The 20,956-nt window shown below is 40.3% G+C and overlaps 1 protein-coding gene across 1 annotated transcript in view; it reads left to right on the top strand.

Annotated features, from left to right (window-relative positions):
* Ak9 (adenylate kinase 9) overlaps positions 1–20,956 on the top strand; it is a 114,192-nt gene that overhangs the window by 40,374 nt on the left and 52,862 nt on the right. The window contains exons 15-21 of the mRNA XM_055615878.1: positions 1,712–1,737; positions 3,870–3,879; positions 4,013–4,194; positions 7,306–7,462; positions 8,293–8,407; positions 17,547–17,626; positions 19,524–19,661. Coding sequence (XP_055471853.1) covers positions 1,712–1,737; positions 3,870–3,879; positions 4,013–4,194; positions 7,306–7,462; positions 8,293–8,407; positions 17,547–17,626; positions 19,524–19,661 — 708 coding nt within the window. The remainder of the gene's footprint in view (positions 1–1,711; positions 1,738–3,869; positions 3,880–4,012; positions 4,195–7,305; positions 7,463–8,292; positions 8,408–17,546; positions 17,627–19,523; positions 19,662–20,956) is intronic.

The following is a 20,956-nucleotide window of genomic DNA, read 5'->3' as shown; positions in this document are numbered from 1 at the left end:
GATAGAGAAAATGAGTGGCATACATGAAGAACGCCAACAAAGGTTGGTGTTCCATTATCATTATCATATGCTCATAAATTCCTAGCACTGTGCCAACTTTGATATACGGGAACCAGAGTGTCAAAAAAAAAAAAACCCATAATTATAGCTGTGAAATGTCATCATTATTGATTGTGCTATTTAACCTTCTAACCTTGTTCTGTTTATATGCCAAAATCCTGACAGCATATAGCAAGCCATGATATAACTTAAGTCTACTGTGAATAACAGTTATGTTATTAAATGTTTGAATAGGCAGCTATGTTACTCTATTAGGAAATGCTTTAACCCTAGTTTTAAAGTACTGCACAAATTCATGTATAGATCCTGGCTTGGCCATTAAATTCCAGTGTATTTTACTTTATGCATGTGTGTGCGTGTGTGTGTGCGTGTGCGTGTGCGTGTGTGTGTGTGTGTGTGTGTGTGTGTGTGTGTTTACTGACCACATGCATGCAGGAACCCACAGGGGCCAGAAAAGGGCATCGGATCCACTGGACCTAGAATTACAAACAACTGTTGGTCACCTCTTAGCCACTGAACCGTCTCTCCAGCCCCGAGACAGTTGTTGTTGTTGTTGTTGTTGTTGTTATTATTATTATTATTATTATTATTATTATTATTATTATTATTTTGAGACAGGGTTTCTCTGTGTAGCCTTGACTGTCCTGGAACTCACTCTGTAGACCAGGAGAAGACTATCCTCAAACTCAGAGAGATCTAGCTGCTTCTGCCTCCCTGAGTGCTGGGATTACAGGTGTGTGCCACCATGCCTGACTCAAGCCAGTTCTTTATATTATAAATTTGTGGGGGGTTTTTTGCTACCATAAATAATGTTTTAGTGAAATTTTAACATAAGTTTTATTTGGATATTGCCATTAGTAGAACTACTAGATAAATGAATATGAAGTTACAGAAAATTGTTTTGCATAAAAGTTATTCCAAATTATATTTTCTCTGGTTATACACAGATATATATATCATTGTTTCCTCATTATTTTTCCTTCAGGGTTACATTAATTTTTACTTCTGAAGTTTACTATTTGTTCAGCATTTATTTCCTTTTATTTAGGTGATGATTTTTATTTTTCATTAATTTTTCTAAATTGTTGTGTTAATTGTATTCTATGTTAGTCCTTTATTTTTCAATTTTTTTTTTCAAATTGAGTAGTTTGTCTACTAAGTTGCCTTGTTATTTTGGAATGAATGGAGGCATTTTCCATAATCAACCAATTGCTTTTCTATTATTGACTTAAGTGCTTATTTTTAGGATTTAATATTTTGCTTTTGTGTTATGGTTTTTGTAAGAGTTTTTGTGTTAAGTGGATTTTGTTGTATTCATTTTTATGGCATAGCAATAATTTGATGTACAGTTAATTTTGTTTGTTTCCTCCTACTGATTCAAACATACATGCTTTTTCTGGTTGTAATTTCAAACTAGTAAGAACTGACTGGGCACGGTTAGAAACTCATTTGTGTCACCCTCTTACACACCCACACACCCACACCCACACACACAAACACAAACGTGTATTCTCTTCACAGTAGGCCACCACCCATACATTCAGACGAAACCATCAAGTGGCTGCCGGGAGCCCCATGTCTTGGTACTGGCGAGTTTCCCCAGCAATCTACAGCCCTTCTCGCAGACTGTCCCTTCCCTTTGTGGACCAAGTGTCCAGCTTAGAAGCAGGTGCCAGTGTGTCTACCACAGTGGGAATGCCAGCATTGGCAGCTTATCTCCCTGAAGCCAACTGAGAGGCCATGGCCTCTGGATTAGAGACTGCTGCCTCAGAAAAGACACTCTTGTTTGTTTGCTTGCTTGCTTGCTTGCTTGTTTTAGGTTCACTGGCAATATATCAAACTAAAATCCTGGCTTTGTTACAGGTTATTATCTTTTTTTTTTTTTTTTTTTTTTTTTTCTGTTGACAGATACGTTCACCTATTTGAATGTTATGGCCCTTATAAATTGCAGCCACAAGTAGTTCTGGGTCCCTGTGCCCATACCAATCTCTTCTTCAGAATCCAAGCACATATTCTTTTAGTACTCAGCTTAAGTTCTTAGCAATGTTTTACCCACAAATGAAAAAAAACAAACAAAAAAAAAAAAAACAAAAAAACAAAACTAAATGGCATGTCTACAATTAAAAAGAGGTCCTGAGGCCTTTATCAAGAAGAAAAGTAAAGTTCATACAAGGGTAAATTAATATCTGGTAATTTGGTACTTTTAAATATGGTCCTCAAGAAATTAGTGTTTATTTTGGAATTTAGAAGGGAAAATGTTTGATTTAAAAAATAAAACCAGCTGGGTGGTGGTGGCGCACACCTTTAATCCCAGCGCTTGGGAGGCAGAAGCAGGCGGAGCTCTGTGAGTTTGAGGCCAGCCTGGTCTACAGATCAAGTTCTAGGACAGCCAGGGCTACACAGAGAAATCCTATCTCAAAAAGCCAAATAATAATAATAATAATAATAATAATAATAATAATAATAATAATAATAATAGCACTATGCACACTGTGTGTGTGTGTGTGTGTGTGTGTGTGTGTGTGTGTGTGTGTGTGTGCGCGCGCGCACGCTGTTGGGAATCAGGTCCATGGCCTTCCTTATTCTGGGTAAACATCCCCACTGAGCATTCTCAACTTAGCATTATCTTTAACGGGTATTATAGTATGAACAACTGGACATGCATGAACACAGGAAAAATGACACAATATATCTTTTTAGTGAGAACAGCGTTGGGAAAATGGGTAATCCCTCTGCTCTGCTATCCTTGGTATATGGCTATACTAATTCACACAATGATTTCTGAGTTCTGGTTATCATGTCATGCCGTAGCAGAAAGAGGGTAAAAAGCGAGACAGAAGAGCTGACTCTCACTTGGTTAGGTCTCTGAAGGAAGTGGCAGGAGAAGCTGGGGGGGATGGCTCAGTGGTTAAAGTATTGGACATGCGATCATGAGGGCCAGAGTTCAGCTCTTCAGAACCCATGCGTATGTCTCATGGGCCTGGCAGTGCTCCCTATAACTCTACCCTCAGAAGACAGAGATGGAGGATTCCCAAAGCAAGCTGGCTAGGGAGACTAGCCACCCCAAGGAGCTCTGGGCTTCACTAAGGGGCTCTGCCTCAATGAATAAAGAAGACTAGAAAGATGATCCCTAATATCAACCTCTGCCCCCCCACACCCACGTACATACCCATTCACACACACACACACATTCATGTACCTATACACAAGCACGCATGCCATGCACACACAGTAAAATGGAAAAAGTTAATAACACAACAGAGTTCTCAGGAAACTTGCAAAAAAACAAAAAACTTCACCCAAACCTATTTACGCTTTACTGGCTATCCACGCTGAAAGGAATGTTGGGAAATGCATGTGTCTCTCTTCTCCCTGGGGACATTCAAAGGCCTCTGAGCTGGCGGGAGGCAGCTGCCCTCTGAAGGCCTTTGAGCTGAGAGCCACTGGGCTCTGGAAAGCGGGTCTAGCGGTTGGGGCCTACAGCAGTAGTAACTCCAAACGCAAATCGGAGATTCAAAAATGGTGGGATCAGGAGGAACTGCCAAGCCCCTGCCTCACTGGTGGGTTAGACACACGGTTAAATGGCAGAGACAGCCAGAGCCCCCTCAGCCCTGCTAGGAATAAGAGCAAAAATCAAGCCCCTGCCAACGTCTCCTCAGCCTGCTCCAGCCTGCCTGCCTCCTGTCCCAGCTCTCTGGACACTTGCTCATGACTGGAAGTAGCCAGCTTGTTGTGTGGCCACTTCCCCTGGATGTGAATGTTCGCCTTCACGCCTGGCTGTCCTGGTCCCTCACACTCTTCCTTGACAGGATCCTTCAAGTCGCTGCCCTTCTGGTTTGCGATTCTACGGCTAATGGTTTCTCTCCCTTCCTCTAGCAGGGGCAATAGAGATTCTCCCAGGCCACACATTCACAGCACACCTTATCAAAGATGATATCATGCCCCAGCCCAGGAATGGAATTTAGCTTAAGTCGTTTGTCTTTAGTCTCCACAGAAGAGTTGATAGAAGAGGTGACTGGAAACCACCCAGACGTGCTGCTCTTGCTAGAGGACACCCTGAAACAGGCCAAGGAATTGAACTTCGAGCAGCCGTATGACAAACAGGCTGAAATTCTAGAGGATGTCATCAAAGAGGTACAATTTTTTCAGCCAACTGATGTTTATCATTGACTTAGAAAGTAAGAGAATGTAAATCTGGAGTGTGCCCAATTGTCTTAAAGTCTTATTTTACTGTGGTCTTCAAATTTATATACCTTTTCTGTTGGCTTGATTTCTTATATTTCTTTATTTTTGAGAATTTTATATATGACTACAGTGAAACAGGATTGTCTCTGTCCCCCAGCTCCCCCTCCCCCCACAAACATACCCTCTCCCAACTTCATGTCTTTGAAAAAAAAAAAATGGCTAGTTACTGCTGCCCTCATGTGCATGGATTTGGGCCACCCTCTGGATCACGGGATACGGGCCAGCAGCTGGTACTTGTTAGAAGATTTGCAAGTATCAACAAAATCACGTGACATGATTTTATAGTTCTCAAATGAGTTCCTTAGCTTAGGTTGTCCTTGATTCGATCCAGTTCATAGGAAGGTAGGGTCTATAAAGCCAGTGCCACAGCTGGATATTTCATCTTTCAGCTAAGCATTCAGGTACTGAGATCCGCTTTGCTGCATGGCTATCTAACTTTGTCCAACCACTCTGAGCATGTGTTGATAGGGAGGGTAGAAACACAAAGCCTCAAATGCCGTGCCCATACCAATGCCATGCCCAAACCATTACCTTTCTCTTGTTTGTAAAGGATGAGGTATCATCAATCATCTATGCAGTGATCTAAGAAAAGCATTCAGAGCAAGCTGCAAGGTCAATGAGACAGTTTTGGACCCTGAGTGAGCTTTTCTATTTCTTTCTGTGTGGTGAGATTTTAAATGATTACGTGAGAAACTGTGGGCATGGGGGTTTATCCCTGTAATCCCAGCCTTCAGAAGACTTGAAGCAGGAGTGTCAGAAACAAGTTCAAGGCCAGCCTGATTTACATAGGCAGGTCAGCCTAGGATAAGCAAAAGTGCCCCGACCAGCGGGGCTTCAACGTGGGTTCCTAAGGGAGGAGAGTGGAAGGAATGGGGGGGTAGGGACAAGAGATGTAGAAATGAAAGCCAAGTCTGTTTGTCTGATCAAGGCTTCCGTTTATTAAAAATTTTTACCCAACTTATATAGGGAGAAGGCAGGAAAGGGGGAAGGTTAATCTACTGCTGCAGGAAATAGGAAGAGTACTTTCATGGGTTAAATATTGCACCTGCAAGATGCCGTAAGGATGTTTTCTTAAGCTATCTCACGGATGCTCTAAAACTAACAGACGGATGTTCTCACAATCTATTACCCATGATTTCGGGTCCTAGGTAATTCTTCAACTAAATAGCTTTAGGTCTCCACTAAATGACCTTTGCTCACTACTTGGCTTTGGCTTCAGTAACTATCTTTGTCTCCACTAAATAGCTTTGACTTTGGCTTCCGTAGATAGCCTTGACTCACTTAATTGACTTTGGCTTCCGTAGATACCTTTGTCTTCACTAGATAGCTTTGGCTTTGGCTTCCGTAGATAGCTTTGGCTCCCGGCACAAAAGGCCCTGCCTCACAAAAAAATAACGCGTTAAGAATAAAAAGCTTATCGCACGAGAAAGCAGAGACACTTTATAAATCACTGGGTGTCTCCCTTGAGTCCTGACTGTCCCAGACTCTTTGGGCCCATACCCACTTCTGAGCTCATCCACACCCTTTAACCAATCTCTTTAGGTTGTCCTAGTAATAGTGTTCCTTCATAAGTGCGTGCCTGCTGTTGGCAGAAGAAGTCTGCACCTGCTGTTCTCTGTACTGTATTAGATACTAAGGTTAGGAAAATAGATTAAACATGGCCCTTGCCTTTAAGGACCTTCTAAACTGAACCGGCCTGTAAGCCACTCACTGAGTCATTATGTGGCAAATAGATACCCACAAGGTGCAGGAATTCACTCATGAACCTCATAGCTGTCATCTTCACCGTGTCAGTGAGACCAAACACCCAGAGAAGCAAATGCCAAGTGAGGACAAGAGTCTATAAACTAGCCGGGTGCTATGGCACACTCCTGTAATCCCAGCACTCAGGGAGACAAAGGCAGGTGGATCTCTGTGAGTTGGAGGCCAGCCTGGTCAAAATAAAAAATAAAAATAAAAAAAGGGTCTCTACGCCTGACTCTTGCCTGTGGTGAAAATGGTCTTGTTACTTTGTTGCAGAGAATAAAAATCACACTGAAGAGTAAAAGCAAAGGGCAGAGAGAAAGAGACTGGCATCCAAACATCCATCAGGGCTGGGAGCTTACTGCTCAAACAACAGTCCACACAAGCAGATTAGAGATGCAGACTTGAACCCACTGCAGGACTTCCGAGTCCAGAGGAATTCAGTGCCACAGGTTGATAGCAAAAGTGAGCTGTTGTGCGCAATAAAGGCTTTTATTCCTGTTTTTAAACTAGTAAAACTTGTTTTTTATTACTTCAGAGCTAAGTTTCTCTTAAAATTAAGTCACTCTTATTTTCTTCTCCAAGTCAGGACTTGAGAGGCCAGAGAATTAAAAAATTAGGTTTCCTGGGTTACTGAGTTAAAAAGTTTAAAACTTATCAGGCCAGTTGACCTTGCTGCTTCTGGGCAGACCTAGTGAGATACAGGGAAGAGCTGACATTGAGGCATTCCTGTCCACTCATTAGAGGTCACCAGGACACCAGCCCGGGTGGCCTTGCCCTTGGAAATAGTACTGACGGAGATAAGTGCCCCTCTTCCTTAGCAACAGCCTATCAGTCCAGGACAGGACGTTCCAACTGAAACCCAAGGCCAGCCCCAAGGCCGGCCGTTTCTCCCCCAAGAGAAAACCAGAATTGTTTATGAAATATAGTCTTCTGTTTTATATTTTAACCAAGAGAAGCTTTCCAGGCTGGAATCCCCCTGCTTGGGTGCACTGGGAGGAACTAGGACCTACAAATCACCCTCAGTCCGGCGCTCAAGGCTGTACCAATGCCTTGGTGTCTGTAGGAGTCCAGCTCGAGCTGTGAAGAAAGATCCTCGTGTGTTTTGCGATGGACTTGATTCCTGGTGGTCTTTTGGGGGGTCTCACAAATCGGGCACAAGAGACTCAGGAGGTATTTGTTGGAGCTCTGCAAGAGACCGTCATAAATCCATGACTTGCCAGTTCACCACAGTGCTGTCAATGTGTGTTTCCACAGGTGACGAAAGATAACAAGAATAGGTTTCCTGGAGCCCCAAAATTTGGAGGATGGATCTTGGATAACTGCCCACTTAATCGAGATCTGTGGCTGGCCATCATTGAAAAAGGAATTGGTCCTGATTTGGTTATCTTTTTATCAGAGGGAGACGGCCCTGGTTGGTCAATAACTATTATTTAAATATAAAATAAAATGCTGACTGCTGACATTTAGTTTTGTTAAAAAGGGAATGGAAAACTCCCTTTAGATACAGTGACCACTCCTGCTACCATGCTAGCTATGCCTATAGGACCTAAAGATGCACCAAGCGAGGCTTCTGCCCACGGAGGAGGTGACCTGGCTAACGTGCTCCACCACTGAACCTTCCAGCAGACCTCAGGAGCTGTTCTTTGGGGCTGAAAATTCTGCATTCCTTCTCAGTCGGTAGCTCTAACTTGTAAATGAGGTCTTTGTACAATCCCAATGCTGAGGGCAAGGCTGATGCTAAATCTAAATATTCCATCGCTTCACCTCTTCAGAAAAGAAACATGTTTGAGAGGTGGTGGAGTGAAGGTTTGTACAGCCACACCTGAAAACCAAGTTCAATGTTTGTGACCCATTTAGTAGGAAAGAATCAGCTCTTACAAGTTGTCCTCTGATTGCCACACACACAGAAGTGTACATATGTGTACACACACACACACACACACACAAATGAATAAAAAATGTAAAAAAATCTTTTAAAAACATTTGAAATGAGAGGTTCCAGGGAGAACCTGGAATATGTTTTTTCATGTTTTTATTATTTATTATATATTAATATGTCTCTTTAAAAAAGATTTAAGACATTTTACCAAAATTTCAAACATTCTAGGCTATTTGGATAAGCACTAAAAGAGAAACGTGTGTGTTTGCATAGTCAGTGGTTGTTTTGTAGTTAATATCCAAAATAGGTCATACTCTGTGCAACTTCAAAGTAATTTTTTTTTCTTTGTATCTGTATTTCAGGGAAATGTTTATTAAACAGAATGTACTTAAATAATAAGAAGGAAATCGACGCTAAGATTTTAGAAAGATTGCTACAGGAACTTAAAATGAAAAACCTGGAAGAGGAGGAAAGACGGTAAGCCTTGCGAGAGCCACAAAATGGGCTGCGCATTGACCGTGCTCCTGCTTTCAGAGAATGTGTGTGTCATTTGTGTATGGGTGCTCACTGAAGGCAGAAGAGGGCACTGGATCCCCTGGAGCTGAAGTTCCCAACACGGGTGCTGGGACCCAAACTCAGGTCCTTTGCAGGAGCAGCAAGCACTCTTAGCCACTGAGCCGTCTCCCCAGCCCCCAGTATATACCTGTAATTTTCATACCATCTCATAGGCTACGCTTACAAAATGTCTCTAATGTCAGAAAGATTGTCTATTAACTGAGCAAAATCCCACTGAGTTCCAAAAGAAATGGTAAGTTCATGAATCTCTACTCAGCTGCAAATAGTTTCATGGCTCATATCAAGTAGTCTTCATTAGCAAACTGAGAAAAACAAGCATAGATTTCACACACACACACACGTGCACATATACACAAAATGCACACACACAGCAAACCTATCTGTGGTTTAACTTTAATAACTAAAGATGATAACACAACACAACATAAATAAAAATACAACACATGGTGCGACTAAAAGGAAAATCTGCCTTGCCTCCACAGAAGGAAAGAACTGGTTATATCTCACAAGTTTGGCATGGACGGTTCGTTCTCTGCTGTAGGTATAACAAAGTGCTTTTAAAACTGTGAACAAACCATCACAGCTAAGGCTCAAGATTAACCTTCAACAAACTGCGAAGTTATTCAGGCTGAGGAACAAACTAGAAAAGGGAAACAGGGACCTAACTATTGTTCTTCTTGCTGAAATATGCTCTTCAAAAAAACTGAATTTGAGCTGGGCAGTGGTGGCACATGCCCTTAATCCCAACGATCAGAAGGCAGAGCTCATGGATGCCTGAGAGTTCCAGGCTCAGCGGGGGGGTGGGGGGGGGGGGGGGGGGGGGGAGGGGGGGCGGGGGGGGGGGGGGGGGGGGGGGGGGGAGGAGTGAATGGGGGAGGGGCTTGGAGAAGGACCACTGGTATAGAACACATGATGCTAAAAGTTGTACACAGTTAAATTTTTTGCAACAGAAACAATTTATCAGTCCCACAAACCCAACAGTCCAAATGTCCTTCTGAAGATCCGTTGATTCAGTGATCCTTCATAACTGCAGTCCTGATGACCTGTCTTTCAGCAGATGTCCATTTCAGCATCAAGGTTTTCCAATCTGCCAGTCCCTGTGTGGGGAATCAGCTTTCTGCATCATTTGCATTGGTGTCTTTCTGAGCCTCTTCCTTCCTGAGCCTTTCACATGGAAGTTTCTCTTATACAGATAGACTCTTTATCAATTTTGATGGAACCCACAGTCTTCCATCACCGTAAAAAAAAAATAATAAACAGGCAAAACCTCATTCTCTGACTTCCATTCTGATGTTAATATATCATTAAAGTATACAGGTTGATCTAAGTCAATAGTTTTATTATTTTTTTCTATAGTCCAGTGTTTTTCAGCAGCTGTTGTTCCTGCCTCATTGGCATTCAAACAACTTAAAGTTAATAAAGTATTATTCAGTTTGTTTCTGAGAGTTTTTAATTTCACCTTTCTGTTGTTAAGCATCTCCTTTAAGATACAATTAGATATCTCTATAACTGCTTGACCTGTTGGATTGTATGCTATACCTGTAATGTGTTTTATGTTATAATATGCAAAAAACCATTTCATTTTAATGAAAACATATGTGTTGGCATTGTCAGTCTTAACAGTGACACCCATCACTTCCAGCAAATGTGGAATTACAGAATCAGCCTTTTCAGAACTCAAAGCAGAAGCCCATTGAAATCCTGAGTGTGTATCAATGGTATGACGAACAAAATTTGGTTTTTCAAATTCTGAAAAGTTGAACACATCCATCTGCCAAACTTCATTTCTTTTGGTTCCCTTAGGGTTACATCTAACAGGTAATGGAACTCATATACAAAGAACAAGTAAAACATTTCTTTTATTTCTTTTGCTTCTTGCCAAGTAATAGAAAAAAAAATTCTCTTTAAACCTTTACTGCTAACATGGTATTTTTAAATGAAATTCTGAGGCTTCCACCATATTTACTATTGACAATCGGTCAATCTCTTTATTCCCTCATGGCAAAGGACCAGGAAATTCCTTATGAAACTGAATGTGGGTGATATATAATAAATTGTTTCTCTTTTGAATTGTCTGTTACTGTTGTATAAATAATGATGTTAATTCTAAATTATCAGGAATAAGTTCATCAGTTTCTATATGTAATACAACCCTCTCTGCATATTGTGAATCAGTAATTATATTGATAGGTTCAGAAAATTTAATAAAATTGTAAGAATTTCATATATCTCTGATTTTTGTACCAAAGCATATGCGCCTTTAAATAATTACTTTACCTATATTTTCTGACTTACAACCTGCCATTCCTGTTTTATTTGCATTAGTATAAAGTGTAGTAGCTTCAGAAATTGGTGAACCTTTTATTACATGGGGAAGAATTCAATTGCTTCTTTTTATGAACTTTGGTGATATTTATTGCTAATTTCTTCCAAATAATTGCTACAAGCTTTTTGCCAGTCTTCATTAATACCCCATAATGAGATAACTTCAGCAGTCGTATAAGGCACTATGATTTCTGATGGGTCTTTTTCTGATAATTGAGAGTCTTATTCTTCCTTTTACAATTAGATCAAAAAACTTTTCAACATAAGTTTTTAGTTTTTTCCTCTGTATATGTGCTAAGAAGATCCATTCTAAAACATTGTCTTCTTTTTGCATAATGATGAGTCCAGTAAGGGAATGTGTGGAAGGCAAAATGACCAGCATACAGTGAAGTTTGAGATATAGGTGATCTGTATGTTCACCCTGCAATTTTGGCTTTGCCTGAGTCAACTCTTTCTCTGCTTCAGCTGTTAATTATCTAGGACTCTGTAAGTCTGAATCATCTTGAAAAGTTTCAGACAAATTACTCAACTCTTGAGTAATTAATCCAATTACAATAGGCTGTAACTAGTTAATACCTCCTAATAGTTTTTGAAGGTCATTATAAGTTTGTAACTGATCTCTTCTGATCTGGACCTTTTGTGGTTGAATCTTTTGTTGACTTAATTTAAATCCTACATAGTTGATAGAATCCCCTCTCTGTGTGTTTTCAGGAACAATCTGTAAACTCCAAATAGGTAAAATCTTTTTTTCTTTTTCTCTTCATTAAACATTCTTTCTAATGTGTTTGCATCAGAATCAGCCAACAAGATATCATCCATACAATGGTAAATTATGGAATTGAAGAAATTGTTTACAAATTACTTTTAGCAGCTGTTGTACACAATATTGACATACAGTTGGACTATTTAACATTCCTTGAAGAAGAACTTTCCTTTGGCATCTTTTCACAGGTTGAGCTGTTATGAGTGGGTACTATAAAAGCAAATTTTTCTCTGTCTTGCTCTTGCAAAGAAATAGTAAAGAAGCTGTCTTTTAAATTGATTATTATAGGCCATCCTTTTGGTAAAGGGTTCCAGTCTGTAATGGACCCAAAGATTGGATCACTTTATATATAACCTTTAGGCCAATCAGCATCCTCCAATTTCCAGATTTCTTTTTTAATTACAAATATAGGAGAATTCCAAGGACTTGCAGAATATTCACTATGTTGACCTTCCAGATATTGTTATACCAGCTGCTTAAGTGCCTGTAATTTTTCTTGAAGGATCATTGCTCTACATACACAGGTTTGTCAGTTAACCATTTTAAAGGTAGAGCTGTTTGTTTCTCGGTACATCCAGCATTTCTTGTTCTATCAAGTAGAGCTGCTCTGCCCTTGATTGACGTGCTACTTGTGGTTAAGTCCAAAGTAGTGTTGCCTTCTGTAGCATCCATTATATCTCCAATACCTACCTTAGTTTTCTCTAAGGTAGGTATGGCTCATGTTGTCTGTTGCTGGAGTACAAGCTAACCCTCTTAGGGAGTTTCCCATATTTAAAGGATTATCTCATAGGGAGTTTCTCATTGGTAAGGGATTATCTTGCATATCTCTTGCTGATCTGCATTCATTAGTCAAGTGCCTACTTTTACCATACCTTCTACCCAAATCTCAGAAAGCTGAGGTCCTCTAGAGAAGACTCTAGGAATGCCTTGCCTACAATGCCTTTTCAAATGACCTCATTTTCCACAGTTAAAACAACAGATATTGCTAGGTAGAGTCTTTCACAGGCCCTCAGTGATAGGCTTCTGTCCAGTTTCTTGTTTTCTCCTTCTTCCAGTGTCCTTCCCCTTTGTCTTTCTAAGTGGAGATTGTTCCTCTTACCATGGGTCCTCCTTCTTGTTTAGCTTCTTTAGGTGTACAGATCTTAGTATGTTTATCCTATCTTATAGGTCTAATATCCACTTATAAGTGAGTATATACCCTTTCTGCTTCTGGGATACCTCACACAGGATGATCTTTTCTAGATCCCACCATTTGCCTGCAAATTTCACAATTTCCTTGTTTTTAATTGCTGAGTAGTATTGCATTATGTAAATGTACCACAATTTCTGTATCCATTTCTCCGTTGATGGACATCTGGGTTGTTTCCAGGTTCTGGCTATTACAAATAAAGGTGCTACGAACATGGTTGAACAAATGTCCTTGTTGTGTACTTGAGCATATTTTGGATATATACCTAGGAGTTGTATAGGTGGATCTCGAGGAAGCATTATTCCTAATTGTATGAGAAAGCCCCAGATTGATTTCCAAAGTGATATCAAAGCAGATGCTGAGACTCATAATCAAACTTTAGGCAGAGTGCAGGGAACCATAAGAAAGAAGAGGTAGTTAGCAAGACCTGGAGAGGACAAGAGCTTCACAAGGAGAGCAGTAGAACCAAAATATCTGGGCTCAGGGGTATTTTCTGAGACTGATACTCCAACCAAGGTATATTCATGGATATAACCTAGAACCCCTGCTCAGATATAGCCCATGACAGCTCAGTGTCCAAGGGGGTTCCCTAGTAAGGGGAAGAGGGACTATCTCTGACATGAACTCAGTGGCTGGCTTTTTGACACCCCCCCGAGGGAGAAGCAGCCTTGCCAGACACAAAGGAGAACACTGCAGCCAGTCCTGATGAGACCTAATAAGCTAGGGTGGAAGGGAAGGGAGGTGGACCTTCCCTATTGGTGGACTTGGAGAGGGGCATGGGAGGAGGTAAAAGAGGGAGGGTGAGCTTGGGAGGGAATGAGAGAGGGGGGCTACAGCTGGGATGCAAAGTGAATAAAATGTAATTAATGTAAAAAAATAAAAATTTAATTTAAAAAAAAACAGACATTTTGATATCTGGGATTATTAGCCATTGCTTGTCCAATTAGGTCATTAGGGTCAATATCAGCAGTAGTTCTAATCCATTCATCCATATATGCTATTCAAGTTTTAAAGATCTAAGAACTTTTTTACACTCTGCATTTGCACTTTTCAAAGCTAAAGTTTCAATTAATATACATCTCACATCTGTATCTGATATTGCCTTGTTTATAGCAGATGTTAATCTATGTAAGATATCAGTAAAAGTCTAAGGATTTTCATAATATTTGTGAATGACATAGACCTTTATCCTTGTTCCTCCAACTTATCCCAGGCTACTAAAGTACACTGTATAATAATAGAGTCATCAAATTGCATTTACTGTCTTACATCAGCAAATTGACCTTCACTTAACAGATGATCTTTCACTATATTAACACCTTTAGACCTGGTACATTTTTCCATAATTGCAGCTTCTTCTCACCACAATGTCAGCCATTGTACTTGAGAACCAGCTTCCAGTATAGCTGCTGCTAAATCTTTTCATTCTTGGGGGATAATCCTGCCTTGGGTAGCCCAGTCAGTAAACAGCTGTCTCACATAGGGTGAATGTATTACATAAGATACTACTGATTCTTTAAACTGTTCAAGATCTTGTATTTTAACAGCATCCCAGGTTATTTATTCATTCTGTGAATTTACACCATTTTCTGGCATTTGTTCCCGGGTAAGTGGGAAAGCCAGTGGGGGTCGTCACCTTTTCTCAATTTCATTAAGAGCTGGTCTGTCTGTTTTGATCCTTAATTTCATTAGGTAGCATAGGTTCATAATTAGGCACTTCTTGTCTTCTTATTTCCTTTGTCTCTTACTTCTTTGTCCCAATCTTTTTTTGAGAGGAATTGTAATTGAAAGTAGGGTGGTGTTTACCCCAGTGGTCCTCAGTTGCAGTAAGTACTGAAATGGCCTTTTCAAGTAACGTTTCTACCCTCTCAACAACTCAACTCCTACTTTTGGTCTTAAGGCATCTGAAATGGAGTTTCCCTGTTTTTAATGCAGGAAGAGTCTGTCTATATAATTAAAATTGTCTTTTTGGGGTGGCTTACTGAGATTTGCTGTCTCATAGGCTCCTGCGCCTTTCCTTGTTCTGGGCTTGAGGCTTTGGCAGCTTCGAGTCTCCCGAGTCTCTCCAGGTGTTCAGCCAAACTCGAAGAACTGATGCTTTCCCTGGAGATGAAACTTGCTATGGGTTTGAGGCTCCCATGGCTATGGAGACTCCTAAGTCTCTCTAGACATTCAGCCAACCTTGAAGAACTAATGCTTCCTTTGGAGATGATCCCAGGTGCATTTCTCCTCTGTGGCTTTCTGTCAGATGTCTACTGTTCTCTGTAACGTTTTTTGTCTGATGCTCCCTGGTTCGCTGCTTTCTGTAACATTGGTGATTAGGATTCTTAAGCACCTTTACCTCCCCTCGCATCCTCCCTCCCCTCCCCCAAGGCAACCTTAGGTAGGAGATTATTTGGGAAAAGGGCTGTTAGACATCTTTTATCTACCTCCTGATGATTAGGGTCGATGGGTCTTTTGGGGATTACCAAACTCAGTCATCAGGATACCAGCAGTCTAGTCCAAAGGCCAACACAAAGCAGCAACAGGAAGTCATCAAAAGCTGCAAGACTCAGTTGGATTGCCCCGAAAAGTTTTCTGGAATGTTTCTCACTGAGAAGTCAAGTGTTGAAAAATGAAGATCAGCAGAGTGATGTCAATCCGAAATATCTCCTGTGAGTGAGCCTCTGTACATCTCCTCTCCTCAGAGTCCATCCACAGATGTTCTCAGCTGACCAAAGTCACACTCCTCGCATGTGAGAGCTCACAGCAAAACATCACATGCCCTCTCAAAAGCCAGCCTCTAGCAAAACATATTGCAGCAGAATATCACATGACAAAACTGAGTCTTCAAAGAAACCAGAAACTCTCACTTCACGTGGGCTTTCTTCTTTCCTCTCTGTTTTTACTATCTGATTTGAAGTTTTTACATATGCATAAGCTTATTAATGTTTAAACTAATATGTCCTTCTCGAGGTTTCCATATGCTGAATTTTAAAACTCAACAATGAGTATTTCACAGAAAACTTTTCCTATATACTACTGAAAATAAAACCTGAGTCAGCAAGAAAAAAAATGCCTCAGAGACACATTAAAAGACTTTTCAGGTTGATTTAAATGAAGAAAAGCATAGCAGGGTTAAGATTTGTGTCATAGGTTGAACATCTTAAAACATGTTAAATTCTACAATTTTCCATCACTTGTTTGCGCACAATATAGCTAAACGGCAAGATAATATTCCATAATTATTTCAAATGCTTTATAGGCTCTTTCTCAGCCTGGTCAGGCTATTGAGTATTCCCAGCAGCCTACTCTAGGTTTTAGAAAATAATCTCCCAACAGCCTTGTCTGAAGCCACCTAATACAGATGTCAAAACTGAATGGAAAAGAGATTGGGCAAGAAGACTCAGAAGTCTGTGTGGTCTGGGCCATGAACAAGAAGAATCCCAGTAACGCCAAGACTCCTGGGTGGAACACAGGTTACACAGAATGGTAACCAGAAATACAGCAATAGTTTCTTCCAAAGAAGGAACTACAGATGCAAAGAACCTCATGGTTCTTTGGCGTGCTATGGCTCCAGGAGCTGCTGCTGGCACTGAGCCCTCCGTTCCTGGTTTCCTGTTGGTGAAAACTCACAGTGTTGTTGCTTTGATGGTGCTATCAACCTTTCATATGTTTCTTTGTGCAGTGGTGTACCTGTTTGTAAATACCCAGGCATAGGATTTCTAGCCAACATACATATCTCTTTAATATTTAGTAGACAAGAACTTTCTTCACACATTTTACTAGTTTTTTTCTACTTATTTTCACTATTCTTAGAAAAGATTGAACGCGTCAACCTTAATGGGATACAAATTCTCTCTATTCCTGAAGCTTCCATCCTCGAAGACTCTAAATCTCGTCGTCACGGGGACGGGAGGTATAGTTGGGTGGTTACAGTGCCTACCTAGTATGAACCTGGGTGGTAAAAGATTCATCAGTTGTGTGTTAAAACTTTGTTTTTCAGTTATAAACTTAACATTTTAAATTTTGTACATATGTGGAGGGTGATATGCGCACATGTGGGTGCCGGCAGCCTTGGAGTCTAGAAGAAGGCTTTGGGTGCCTTGGAGCCGGAGTTACAGATGATCGTAAGGTGCATGTTGGTGCTTGAGATAACACCCAAGTCTGTAAGAACAGCAAGCATTCTTAACCCCTGAGCCATTTCTCTAGGCTCCAGTTTTTTTCTGACTAAAAAGAAATACTGTATTTCCTATTCATTGGAGAAAAAACGAGTGTAAATGTTTTCAATTGAACTCTCACAAGGCTACCATCCAGAAATTTTTACCATCCATAATTTTTCTAGCCTTCTGGTTCTCATAGATACTGATACAAAGTTAAAATTATATTGTACTTATAGCTTCCTTCTCTACTTTTTTAACTTAACATTATGCTATAAATATTACACATTGAGTCTGAAGCAAATGTTATGGATCCTCCCCCTTCCCCCCAACTTACCTCAGGGACCCTTTCACTCGCATTAGCCAGTTTCCTAACTGAAAGCCATAATTTAAAATATATAACATTCACTATCTCCTCACCAAAAATACCACAGTATCGACTGAAAACCAACTGGCTTCAAACCTGAGTGGGATAAAATTGCACACCGTGAAATAAAAAGCACAGGATGGTTGACAATGGGAGTCTTTGATGCTTGCCACTGTGAGCATTTAATCCTATGAAGAAGAGCTGTCTGAAATTTTTTTTTTTTTTTTGGAACTGAATTTTGAACCTTTTCATTTCAGAAAATCCAAAGATGAGGAACTAAGACTAGAAGAAGAACACGAAGAACGCACGATGGGAGCCAAGGCCAAGAAAGCAAAAGGCAGGCACAGAAATTAACAGCTCTAGGAGAATGCCCCTTAGTCTTGCTTTGTCACTGCTGCTTTCAAGTAGGTTATAAAGACATCTCCCCGTTTGTCCAGGGAGCAGGTGTATGCCCCTGTCCTGAAGGCACCCTTTCCTCCCCAAAGTGTTACAATTTTCATAAGTTAGACTTCCACTGGGACAATGGATCCATAGGATAAAGATTCCTAATTAGAAAAGGGACATTCTTAACAGAAGACACGTAAAAGCAACTTTTAGCTGCCTGATGTAATTATCATCTCTAAGGCTTACAGCCTCCATCTCCTAACATAGGCCTAGCCCTGGAAGCTTCTAGCCTCTGTTAAATCTAACCTAGGCCTAGAACGTTTTCAGCCTCTGAGACTTACTGCTGAATAAAGCTCACCCTTTCTAGCTCTTTCTGAACTCTGGCTGGCTGGTTCAACTCAGCGGTTGTGGCTCAAACAAACTCTAGCAATCTCTTCTAATCGTCTGGCTCTGTCTCATTGTTTGGCTCATCCTGTCTTTCTGTGTCTAGCTTGTTCTCTCTCTGCAACCTGTCTCTGTACAACTGTCCCAGTAAAGCTGCCTCCACTCTCTACATCTTTCTTTGAGCTGCCCTCTTAAGTCACCTCTGTCTTCTCCCTGATCTCATAAGAGTTGGGCATATAACATTTATATAACGTTATACATATTTTATAATGTACCTAATATGTATAAATATAAAATAAAGGAGTATACATAAATTGGATGTATATGAACATTTTTAATAAGTAATCATATTACTGAAAGAAAATTCAACTTCCTTTATAGACTCCATCATTTCCCCACAAGCTGTAGTATGAGTCTGTGAAACCTGCCTCGTGCTTGTGTGGATTTCATAAAACCTTCAGCCTAACACAAAGATACCCACCACATTCCAAGTTGTGTTTTTGGAAGCCTCCTGTGCTACTGTCCTGCCTCAAACCTTGGTTTTAGAACAAATCCAGGTCCCAGAGAATTGCTATCAGAGCGTGATTCTGGGAAGAAATCAGTGGGGAAAGAAATGTCCATGAGAACTCAAACAATTGTGTCATTTTCATAAGTATTTGAAAGAAATTAGGAAATGAGTTCTCTGACACCCCTGCCATCACCTGCCAAAGAACTTCTACATACTATACACCATAGCTATCAATAGCCACATAAAGTTTGCAATTATACTTTCTAATGTGTAATCAAGACATAAATGAATATACTTTGTTATTATTACAATGAGCTGTAGTAGATCTATTATTACATATATTTACATATACATATATATTTACATTACATATACATATATATTATATATGTAATAATATTATTACACACACACACACACACACATATATATATGGAGTCTAGTCTGGTGCTGCCCAATAGAAACTCAGTGTAAGCTGCATGAGTAATATTAAATTGTCTTCATATTTATGTTAACTTTTTCATTCTAAAGCTTTGAAATTCATTATGTATTTTATACTCAGACATATTTTGGCTTAGACTCACTTCAAGTGCTCTGTAGCCACAGCTAGTGGCTGCTGTAGTAGATGGTATGGACCTAACCATTTCCTTATTGAATGGACGTTGGGCTATTTCTAGTCTCTTACTGTTAGTGTATTTGGAACCGCTATAAACATTACTTCTTTTGAATGAGTTCATTCTCGGGTTCTCCAGTAGCACTCTGATAGAATGACAGTCATTCTCTACCACCCCCTATTAATAGATATAATACAATAGTAATTTGTCTGTTTCCACCATTAAGCCACATATTGGGAGAGTATCATTCTTATTCTTGATTTTCTTCTCTATGCTTAACACTACCCAATGGTCATTTGTTGGCTTTAGCTGAATAATAATCAATTCCCTGAAATCCTTCATAGATGTTGACGACCCCGATAATGAAGGTGAGGAGGAGGATGCTGAGGATTTTGAAGGCCGTGAAGAGTCTGAGGCTTCCGAAGTGCATGACTACACCAGAGGGTCTGAAACATCTGAAGCAGAGAATGAGCCTGAAGCAGGTTAAACTCAACTGATGGTGGTGTGTGTGTGTGTGTGTGTGTGTGTGTGTGTGTGTGTGTGTGTGATGGAAGCTGGCTAGGGATGCAAAGGTGAGGCCCTAGAGACTCCTCAGTCCTGGGACTGGCACATGGTCTGTAGGACATTTTATCCCAAAAGCAAGAATGTATCTTTATGTCACGTAATCCCATTTTACATGCAAACACGAGAGCATCTCATGCCCATGCCCAGTCACCAGAACCAGCCTTTCTCACTTCGCACTCATACACACACAGTTTTTTTTTTTTTTTTTTATTTCACTTCTTTATAAAAATGTCTAGCTGGCCCTGGGGCCACATGCCTTTGATCCCAGAACTGGAGAGGCAGAGGCAGGCAGATCTCTGTAGATTTCAGACTAGCCTGGTCTACATACTGAGTTTCAGGACAGCCAGGACTGTGTAGAGGGATCATATTTGGGGGAACACGATGATAATTTATTGTATTGTACGATGTGTAATAATCAAATCTTTAATCTTTAAAATAATTATCATCTTTAGCACGACTGGTCAGCTAACATAAAAGTGTCATAGTCAAGAAGATTATGTTGAGGTTCCTCAGTGAATTATTATGTTTCTTTGAATACTCATACATGCCTTTATTTATTATGTGTCTGTGTGCACACACATGTACATTCACACGCTCTGGCTTGTGGAGTTTGGCCTATGAACAAAAGTCCTGGGAAGAACCAAACTTTCTGCTGGCTAAAGATTGGCCCAGGTAATTTGGCTCTGGCCATCCAAAGTTTTCTACAGTCATTGTAGTCCTCATCAGTAACAAGTCTCGCAGAGGGTTTGGCTCCTTCCGGGGATGTTCTGATATCCACTTTGCTCTTTGAATTGACGTCTACCCAGCTAAATGCGTTCTGTCACTCCGCTTTGCTTCAGACACCTCTATGTCCTATTATTCATTATATATATAAAAATTATAATATACATATATGCATATATAGTCTTTCTATCCAGCTGTTAGGCATCTGGCTGCTTTGGTCAGGTGTGCTGTCTTTCTGCCTGCATTTATACCAGTGTAACAGTGTCTTAGAATAGTCATTGTTCCAGTGTTCTGAGGAGATACCTTGACCAAGGGAACACTTACCAATGTATATTTTAACTTTAAGTATGTGCCATAAACCTCAAATTGTTTTTGCTTGTTTGTTTTTGGGTGAAGATTCAGTTTCAGTTAAGAATTTTTAGCAATCAGGACGGGTTAGCTTTAGAATAGGAATGGGTGAGAGTAGGGTTTTCAATAATTTTTATCATAA

This window comes from Psammomys obesus, unplaced genomic scaffold (assembly GCF_907164565.1).
Source record: "Psammomys obesus unplaced genomic scaffold, mPsaObe1.curated_primary_1811, whole genome shotgun sequence".
NCBI classification, from domain to species: Eukaryota; Metazoa; Chordata; class Mammalia; order Rodentia; family Muridae; genus Psammomys; species Psammomys obesus.
Note: the sequence above shows the minus strand (reverse complement) of the source record. Positions and strands in the feature narration are given on the sequence as shown.